Source organism: Hemicordylus capensis, chromosome 3, assembly GCF_027244095.1.
Source record: "Hemicordylus capensis ecotype Gifberg chromosome 3, rHemCap1.1.pri, whole genome shotgun sequence".
Lineage (NCBI taxonomy): Eukaryota > Metazoa > Chordata > Lepidosauria > Squamata > Cordylidae > Hemicordylus > Hemicordylus capensis.
The window spans coordinates 118,332,565-118,343,371 of record NC_069659.1 but is presented as its reverse complement, the minus strand read 5'-3'; the positions used below and the strand labels follow the sequence as shown (position 1 = coordinate 118,343,371).

Genomic DNA, 10,807 nt, shown 5'->3' with positions numbered 1-10,807 from the left:
CAACACATTTCAGTCCATAAACTCTGTTGCAAGTCTCCCCACCATGGAAAAATACAGCTACTTTCCTGCAACACCATTCCCATGTTATAGGCCATAACGCATCGTTAAAATTTGAAAAAAGACATCGGAAATATGGATGGCACCCTGCTGACAGCGCAGCAAGCATGATGTCAAAACACTGGCAATACAGAGGGGCACTTAAAATTGTAATCTGGAAAATGCCATGGAGTTGCCTTATGTCAGGCCATCAGTTCACCTAGGTCAGAATTACCTGCACTGACAGTGGCTCTCCAGGGTTTCAGACAGGGTTCTTTCTTAGACCCTTTCTATGTGAAATATTTTGTCATGAGGGAGCATTCACACATACCCCTACACACACACACACACACACACCCTATAGCCTGAAGTGATAGTTGCCTTGAAAGGGAACCATGAACAGCATTTATGGAAGGAGAGCTGGTCTTGTGGTAACAAGCATTAATTGTCCCCTTTGCTAAACAGGTTTGTATTTGAATGGGAGACAACACGTGTGAGCACTGGAAGAGATCCCCCTATGGGGTCACTCTGGGAAGAGCAGAAGGTTCCAAGTTCCCTCCCTGGCATCTCCAGACAGGGCTGGAAGAGACTCTTGCCTGTGACCTTGGAGAAGCTGCTGCCAGTCTGTGTAGACCAGGCCTGCTCAACTGTGCCCCCCCAGCTGTTTTTGGACCCATAATCTCCAGTCACAGTGGCCAATAGCCAGGGATTATGGGAGTTGAGCAGGCATGGTGGGCCGAAGTTGAGCAGGCCTGGTGTAGAAAATACTGAGCTGGAGGGATTAATGGCCTGACTCAGTATAAGGCATGTTCCTATGTTCCTATGATACAGTCCAAGAACAGTTGCTCAGTTTCTATGCCTCACTTCAATATACATATTATCAGGGTGACTAACAATAACAAGAAAAACACAATAATAAAAACTAAATAGTAAGACAATATTTTTTTTAATGTTAGTGTAGATTTTACCATATGATATGCTCTTATGGTCTGGGCCATAGTTTACCACTGGTTCACTGCTGCAGCGACACCTACCACTTTAGGTTATAAATCTGACCATTAGGTTTGATTATGTGGGCTTAATTAATGGTGGAAAATGCATCAGTAGTTTCCTACTGTTTTCTCTAGTGTGCTTGAAAAAGGCCATCTGCACAGTCCTGAAGTGGAATGGAATTATGTTGATTCTTCTGGACAGAAATAGCTGAGCAAGTGTCACTTTTCAAAAGCAGCATCCTCCATGTTCCTTTACATCCAATACAAAGAGGTATACTCTTTTCTCCCCAAAATGGAGGAAGACTAGCATAGCTTTATTACTATGAAAATACAATGTGGTACTCCTGGAGTGAGATACTGAACATGTTACCAGTGTGCAGCCTGCAGGTTATATAGCATGAATCTTACAAGTAAGACAGATATGTTTCTATTTTAATATTGAGGGTAGCAGGTATCCTGGGCTCCCCATCTATTTGGTACATTCTGTGTACCAAAGGTAAAATAATAACCTGTATCTGACTGTCTCATATGATATGGTTTAAACTGTGACTACAGGCATTTTTCCTGTTGAATAGGTATTGTGTAAAGCAGTCTTTCATGTGGAACACACCCCTAATTCCTTTGGTGTTCAACTTGTCACCCAATGAGTTTCAGCAGCCCAACAATTTGTTTTATTCCTAGCCACTGTACTGTAAAAGTAATATAAAAATATTACTAGCCATGCTAATCAATGAGCAACTATATTTTTGTATATGTGTGAATAAATTAACAGCTGCAAATAGCAACAGTTTGGCAGCAGGAAAAGAGATGGCAAGGATACTTGAAAATGTAATTTAAAATTCATTTTAAAATGTTTTTGCACCTATTATTATTATTATTATTATTATTAGCATGTCTGCTTAAGAAATGCAATAAGTATTTTTCTTGCACAGGATGTCCTTGTAAACTCATGATAAGTGATTAAGCATTTCTGTTGTGTTCCATTTCCCGTTCTTCTTGCACATATTTCTGGAGAAGACCTTCTCAGTATTATACTTTGCAGGGAGAAGAAAGAATATCAGCCCTTTCATAACAGACACTTGATCCCTAACTGGAGCAACATTTGAATGGCTTTCTTGAATCCATGTGAAGATCCAGCGCTCATTCAGCTAAGGCCTGCCTGTTGTGGAATTCTTACTTCTCCCTGCATTGTTTATTCTCGAACCACCACGCATCAGGCAGACACATGCAAAGAGATGGCACGGTTCATAATAACCCAGTTAGAGTGAATGGGAGTGGGGGGAGGAGATGGGCAAACCACAGTCTCATTACACACTGGAGCTATTGTCTGCTGATCCTCGAAGAAAGCATGGCGTATGAGATTTCTAAGGGTTGCAGCACAAATTGCAAAGGCAGCAGGAGGCTGAGAGGCGTCATCCCCCATCCTTGAACTAAAGGGGATGGGATGAGGCAGTCTGCATAGTCTGATCAATAAAGACTGAGAGAGAGAGCCACAATATACGCAGCCGCAAAATATATGCACTGTGCAGCCATTTGGGGAACTGAGCAATACAGCCAGGACTGGGAACAGTCATAAGCACCCCACAAGAAGAGGAAACCAAAAGAACAGGCAAAAAGCAACAACTACGATCATTTTACAGTGCTGATTTCTGGCTCCAAGTATATGTTGCCATCATTTATTTTTATTTTTTTACAGAACTCCCTTCTCATTTCAGGGAAGAACCTTTCAAAATATGTGACAGTCCATTTTTAAAAAGCCATTGAGTGACACAGACTACTGCAACTAAGATTGAGTATCTCTAGAGAGTATAGATGGTTTATTGTATTTAGGAGCATTTAAATTAAAATGGAAATATTTGAGTAAGAACACAGCAGATTCCCTCCACCCTTTATTTCAGACCTCTAGCTCATAAATAATGTGCCCCTTGTCCATAAGAAGAGTTGTACCGTCCTGGCCAGTTTTTAAATTACCTGTTGTTTTGACCAAGGCCATTTAATGTAACGTTTGCCTGACTCAAGTGGCAAGATTGTTTGCTCTTTTGAATTGAAACCCCCGATATCTGCATAAACACAAAGGGTAACTCAAACCCTGCCACCATCTAATCCAAAAGATGCGTCTTCGTAGGATAGGCATAAATTGCAGACAGCACATATTCTTAAATATTTTTTTTGTCAGGTTCTATGAAGATAGGCCTCCTGCGTGTTTTACTGGCCCGCTGCCTATATGGCGTGGCCGTTTCCCAGTCAGAGAATGAAAGGCATGTCTGAGGAAGCACAGCCCTTCACGTTTGTTAAGAACAGTGCTTACTGGAATCACACACACATGCAATATAATCCCCTTCAGGGAACGGGGGAGAAGGCTATACAAGTAATCATTTACATGTGAAGTTTTCATTGCTGGCTTTTGCTTTTTATATGTAGCATCAGCACTGCCTTTTCCCCTCTTTTGCACAAAAGAGGAAGCAGAGAACTTGCAGGGGCGGTGAAACAGTTAAGCTGTGGAGGATGACATCACATGCTATTTGCATAGCAGTGGAGTATAACTGGTCATGCAGCGAGAGAGTCCTTTGATACTATAGTCCAGAGCAGCTGCTGTAGAGGTTGGAGTTGTGTCTGTGCGCATCATCACTGGTGAGGATACAATTTATATCCACTTTGGCGTGTGTGTGTTCGCATTTATTTTTTCATGCATGTTTTGATAGGCTTGGATTTCAGAGGGAAATTGGTCTTTTGAGCTCTGCTTTATCGAACGTTTGCATTAAGGACTTCTTCCGAAATGCATCAAAGAGCGGCTTAACTGAGTGGAACAGCTTAGATTTTGCGGCACAGTATCTGTCTCCTTTAATGTGGATGTAGTAGACCGAAGAGATTAACGTTCGGACGGCTGCGATTGTCTCGGGAGGAGAAGCCTTTCTGTTACCTATTGGGCTTGCCGGGGAGGTGCGGGAGAGAGGCACCAAATCGACACCTAGCTAAATGTCTTCCTTCCTTCTTGCAATGACCTTGGTCTTTCGCTTGGCATCCGTCCGAGACTTAACATCTTGTCTCCTGCAAGATGATCCAGCAGAGCTTGATTTGGGCGTGATCGCCTAACGGGATTGGGGGTTATCGTAGAATCATCTGCCCTACATGCTCGGCAACAAAAGAACAGCCCTCCTTTGTTTCACTGCAAGCTGCGTTGTGGATCTGATCTGGTCGCGTTAAGAAAGCCAGTGAGGCAGCAGAGAAAGAGGAAGGGCGGTGGTTGGGCTGGCTCCTCAGGCTGCAGCTGTACTTCTTTGTGAGGAGGAGGAAAGAATGCAGGACTCCATCCAAATGTGCTGGGAGACAGACACTAAGATGGAGAATGTGATTAGCATAGTCGCGTTGTATTGTGTGGGCACTATTTCATGGACATGAGGATCCTTCCCCCGGGGGGAAAAATCTTCTTTTATTCCAAACGCAATTCTCTCTGTTGTCTCTAAAAGGATAGATTGTGCCTAATGTTACTTGAAGAAGCATGCCTTCGAACAAAGAATCTTGTTTTGAATTAGATTTCTTTTTTCATAAAACTGAAGGGTGTTTTGTTTGGGGTTTTTTTAAAAATACGCCCCCCCCCCCAACTGCTTCAGAGGTCCCTCCATCTGGGCGTAGCTTCATTTCCCCCCTGTGTGATGCATGCTATATTATCATGATGAACATTTGATAAAATAGTCTTTTTAAAGCCAGGATTATTATTTTACAGTTCAGCAAGAAGAAGGAGCTGGGTTGGTTGGCATTAATACAAGAGATCCATACATTTCTGAAGGAAAAAAAGGGTGGTATAGCAGTGTTAACCATTTTTTCTTCTTTAATGTGCAGATTAATCGGCAAATATGGCTGACAAACCAGATATGGCTGAAATTGAGAAATTTGACAAGTCCAAGTTGAAGAAGACAGAAACACAAGAGAAAAATCCTTTGCCTTCAAAGGAAAGTAAGTGTAGTTCAGAAAATCGAAAGAGGGCGTGGGCCACTGGAGACAAAGAGAAGGCAGTCTAGATCCGTACGCCTTTAATTATCTTCCTCTAGTTGTAGCTATAGCATTAATATACATCTGGACAGTATGCATTTCAGTACATTAAATGTGATACACTTTATCAAAATTATTAGCAACTTCTAATAAATGTTGACTAATTTTAAACTTGTATTATATATTCAAAATGTATATTAATTTAATTAATTTATTCAATTTAAAATGCTTAATCACTGTCTTCTGTCTTTTTTCCTCCTTTCTTCTTCGTAGCAATTGAACAGGAGAAGCAAGCGGGTGAATCATAATGAAATCGGCCCTTCCAAATTATGCACTGTACATTCCACAAGCATTGCCTTCTTATTTTACTTCTTTTAGCTGTTTTAACTTTGTAAGATGCAAAGAGGTTGGATAAAGTTTAAATGACTGTACTGCCCCTTTCACATCCAAAAAAAAAAGAATAGAGAGAACTACTGACGCTGAACGAAGGCGCTGCCCTTTCCATCTGCCTGTCCAGCTTTGGTCCTGGTGGCACGAAAGAGCTTGCATGTTTCTTGAAAGAAGATCCTGGGTGGGACTACAGTAATCTAGTAACACACGAATATACGCAAAGCTGTACCAAGGTCCTGCGAGCTGTAAAATGCAGTTAATCGAGTGCCATTTTTTTTTGTTCAAATGATTTTAATTATTGGAATGCACAATTTTTTTAATATGCAAATAAAATGTTTTAAAACCTGGATTATATTGCTATGGTATTTTTTATGGATAATATTATCAAACGAAGAAGCGTAAGTGCCTATGCTAACATGAGATTATAGAAGCTTGCATAAAACAAACTTTTTTCCCTCTTTGCCTGTAGTGGTCTGTGCACATTAGGGGGATATTTCCAGGGGGCGGGGACACCATGGGTTTTTGCAAGAGATACCTTTTGAAGATTTTGTTCTTCAACACATATTTTAGTCATCTTCATAGGCAATGGACTATCTAAGCTAATGTTAGGGATAGTATTTTCAGAATACATTCTCAGCAGTGGTTACCCCCTGTAATAAATAACACTTAAATATCTTTAAAGTGTAGCAATGTTTGTGGTTGGCAGCTCTTGGTTGTGCATGAACTTGTACCACATGAAGACCATTTTTATTGTACTGCACGGCAGCTTCCTCCTTTTGATGAACTGTTCGGAGAAGACTTCTTTTTCATCTTGCCATACCAGTCCAATGATGTAATGTGCTTCTGTGAAAGACAGGTTGCTCCAGGTAGCTTGCTACATAGTGATAGTGAATAGCTTTTTATTCTTGGACCATTGGCTTTCAAACTTAATGCAACTAGGGAAACTTTTCCATGCCAACCGTTCTGCTAAGGAGCCCCGCCCCCTGCTAATTGCAGATTATTCTAGGTCATACTCTCAGTTCTTACAGAGTGCTGGTCTGGTTAGGTCCTGCCATCATCCTGTATGAGCAGAGAATGTGCCCTAGAATGCATCAGAGGCTGACTTGCTCTAGTGAATGTTGGAGAAGGTGGGTGGGGGAGAGATGGGCAAGTTTTCTAACCTATGAGAACTCATTCAAAGACCTCCAGAGTGTTCCTGGAACACAGTTTGAAAATGTTTATTTTAGGACCAAACTTATTTTTAAAAAATGAAGCATTCCCATTATTCTTTTCCACTAAGCACTTCTTAAAATGTTGGGCTGGACCTTGAGCTTTAAAAGTATTGTATTTATCACATTTGTATTCCACCCTTCCAGGGAGCTCAGGGCAGTTGCACAAATGGCTATGAGCTCTGCTGAAGCAAGCCAAACATGTTGATTCTTCAGGGGTGCCTAGGTTATTTTTTCCCCCTATTTCCCTGACTCACAGCCTTTGCTTCATACTCCAGAACGATTCTCAAAAAGTGTAATGGTATTGTGTATATTAATGGAATCTGGCATTGGATGCATTTTGCATTTGCTCCATTGTACAATGTGTTCCAGATTAAACACAACTGATTAGTTTACCTGTAACTTCTTAATATGCAGTCCAAACCAAAAAGCTCAGATACTATATCAGCATAGTACAAGAAGATCCTATTAATAATTACATCTTTCTTTTAAAACTGGATTGCTTTTAAACAACTTGATAACCAGTAGCTGGTAATGCAAATCCTTTATTATTACTTTACTATTTTGCTATCTTCAAATGTGAAGCTATTTAAAGTATTTTCTGATTCTGGTGGGTTGTGTGTATTCGTGTTTTTGTTATGCCTCCTACATTTACATTTTCCACCTAGTTAGGTGGGTTTTGTGGTAATGTAGGGGCTGAGCCTCATGTTTAGAGACTGTACAGACTCAACCATGTGGTTGAGTTGGGTTACTCAAGTATGAGAAAAGCAGAGTTTTCATTTGAACTGATGAGATGGAACTTTGTTGCAGACTCTCCTCATTCTGGTTCCCAGTTGCTCTGAAACGAATAGAAAACCTTGGTTGTTTATCCTAAGCCACGGCCTCCTAATTTAAATAGGCTTTAATTTGCCTATGTGCATAAGATTGCTTTTGATCAATATCTTGAGAGCCAGCGTGGTGTAGTGGTTGGAGTGCTGGACTAGGACCGGGGAGACCCGAGTTCAAATCCCCATTCAGCCATGAAACTAGCTGGGTGACTCTGGGCCAGTCACTTCTCTCTCAGCCTAGCCTACTTCACAGGGTTGTTGTGAAAGAGAAACTCAAGTATATAGTACACCACTCTGGGCTCCTTGGAGGAAGAGCGGGATATAAGTGTAAAAATAAATAAATAATCTCAATTAATGCTCAGAAATCAAGATAGATTAAGCGCATTAATCATGTTGGCCAGGATCCAAGTAACTTCAAACTACTCGTGCAGTCAGCCCAAGGGGACTTTAGGCTTACTTTTCTCAAGTTATAGCCCTATAGTGCATGACAAATGCTTTTGCAACTCAGGAATTTCAAAAGTGGTCTGTAATGTGGCCTTAATGGGTAGGGGTGCTGTTCAAATAAATCTGTTATACTGGGCAAACACAAGCCATTCGCCTGACCCAAAAGAGCTCTTGGGATCCAAGCCACTGAGTTCATATTCTAAGATTAAGAACAAAACTCTTAATAAATGGATTACAAATAATTTGCTAACAATGTTCATTTATAAGGCAATTGACAAATGCATTTCTTTTTTTTTTAATACTAGAGGATTTTGTTATCATAGTTTCATACCATGGAAAGTGCACAGGAAGTCATTCTGCTGAGACTAAAGAAAATCAAGAGCCACCTCCCCATGATCTTAATCAGAAAACACAGGATGTAGAGTATGATGACTAAAATCCAGAGTGCACCACCAATACTGGATGTGCACAAATTAAGGCCGATGGATAGATGTGATCATCTGAGTTGCAATGATTCATCACTACAGAGAAGTCTATACCTTCCTTACAAAGCAGTACAATGAGCAACAGCCTCTCTTTTATGTTATGCACAGACGATTTGTAAGCTGGAGTGTACCTCTTATTTAGCTCTTTATAAGACATGGAGGGGAACAGTTTTTTTCACCATTAGTGTACTGAAGGTTTTACTGGTGCCACAAGGAGTAACTAAATTGCAGCATTCATTGTGTGCTTTCAGATTGGTACATTAGGAACACATGACTCATGTATACTTACTGATAAACCTTTTCAGTAGATATCTTCATTTTTATCTTACTTGTGCTCACAATCTTGTGAAGCAGACTAGTCTGAACAGTATTGACTATTGAATTGTTTTAATTCCAAGGTTGCCAGTGAAGTGAGGAGGTACTTGAGTCAGGATCCAAGCCCGGCATGTAATCCAGCAAACCAGTGACCACCTAGCATATAGTGGAATTAAAACAATTTAGGATTTTTATGGGAACGAGAACTGGGAAAGAGTGGTTCATGAAAACTAGCAACAGGCTACAGTGCCTGTTAATTGCAAGTTTGTGGCTCGAAAATCCTCTGAGGTATCCATAAAGGACAGAGACCATATTATTATCATATGTTTGATAGGTTTTGAATTATATTGATAGGTCTCACATTAAGTTATATTAGGTATGACTCTCTATCACGTATATCTACATTTTAATATCTTTCCAGGTAAACATTCTTCTGACTATTCAGATTGACAGATTAAACACACTCTCCTTGTTAACACATTCAGACAGTCTAGCAACAAGCAACAGCAGCATACTGAATCGGACATTAACTTGATTCATCCGTTTTATTGTTCTGGATTGGATTCATATTTCTGAGATAGTGCTTTAAGCAGACTGATGGTTGTAATCTTTTGGAGATGAGTCAGCTGTTTTGGACATAGTTTCCAAAATACTTTAGTTGCTGTGTCCTTACAATTGTCCATAGTATTGGCATCTGCTTGCTCTGTAGCAAAGGGAAGAAATGTATTCAAGAAACTACACAGAGGACACAAGAGGGTGAACTGCACACTGTTTCCTTAGGTGGTTATAAATAAATAGAGGATATTTTAATAGTGTATCAAATAGCTTGCCCCCCACTGGCCATCTTTCTCATACTGTTCATCAAACCTTCCCAAGCACAAGACATTTTTATAATGTCAATCTCCTTCATATCATATCTACTACAAAGGCAGCTTTCGGCTTTGACTTCCTCTGTGAAGAAATTTTTAGCTGTGGTTTTCAAACTGTTGCAGCACAGTTGCTTTCTACATACATTTGGCGTGCCGTTTTTAACAAAATAATGCTGCACTTCAAACTTTTATTTTCATGCTAACAATATTTAGAACCATTTTTCCTGGTTCTATACCATTTTCACAGTAAAATTATTTTTGTGCAAGAACCGGATGCTAAAATGCAAAAGTGCAAAAGACTGGGTGCTAAAATGACACGGCCTTAGTAACTTTCCCTAGCAACTGTGCAGAAATCAAAAAGCAAAAGACAGTTTTGTCTCCTGTAGTGGAATGGTATGAAACTACCTCACTTAAACATCCATGCCAATAACTGTTGGATGGCAGTCTGGCTTGGACAGTGGAGAAGAGAAGGGGGATTGCCTGTGCAATGGTTCTGAACCACATCTGCCCAGTTGCTATTTTCCTCAGGCAGCAATGAGAGCTTTCCTCTCAGAACAAATATTATCTGCTGGGCGTAGGTCTTAATCTGGATTGGGACCACAGCTGGGGCAAAACGTTAAAGCACCTTCACATTGTCACGGTCCTCAGGGCTGTCCTTAGAGAGCCCTGGCAGGGGGCAGGGCAAATCAGCAAGTGCAGGGCCCCCTTCCAGGGAATTCTAATGGGGGTTCAAAGAGCGGGGCCCGGGACGGTCGCCCTACTTGCCATGCCCTAAGGACAGCCCTGATGGTCCTAAAATGGGCTGCCCCCTTCAGCTGCAATTTAGCTCAGAAAAATGAATGCAATCAGGACCAAGAATGCTTTGAACGTAAGGTGTGGTGTGGCCCTAAGATGGATGTCGACAATCACCCCTGCATTAAGATGTGGGTGGCCAGCCTGGGAAGACAGAGTGGCTGTTTTCACAGCAACATCACTTTGTCCATTTCTGCATGCACATGGCCATCTGCATAGATCCATTCTGCTAATCTGCATGGGATTCATCCTCAGAATCATCATCAACAACAAAATGTCCATAGTACCTATATTATTCTGTGTACTCTAGAAGAGAGAACTCCATTCATCCATGCTCACAATTTAATCAAGGCATGTTAAATAGAGACGTGAGAATGGGAAGATGCAAAAGGGGCTACGGGGGTAGGAAACAGCGTTCTCAAGTGCTTGTCAGTAAATAAATTAAAACTTCATTTCCTT

General features: G+C 40.9%; 1 protein-coding gene across 1 annotated transcript; it reads left to right on the top strand.

The window, feature by feature from the left end:
• Window positions 1-3,498: 3,498 nt before the first annotated feature.
• On the top strand, window positions 3,499-5,757 carry TMSB4X (thymosin beta 4 X-linked). Its single transcript, XM_053312962.1, has 3 exons — window positions 3,499-3,659; window positions 4,869-4,982; window positions 5,292-5,757. Exons 2-3 carry the CDS (start codon window positions 4,883-4,885, stop codon window positions 5,324-5,326), a joined length of 135 nt encoding a protein of 44 aa, XP_053168937.1. The 5' UTR covers window positions 3,499-3,659; window positions 4,869-4,882; the 3' UTR covers window positions 5,327-5,757.
• The last annotated feature ends 5,050 nt before the right edge of the window (window positions 5,758-10,807 follow it).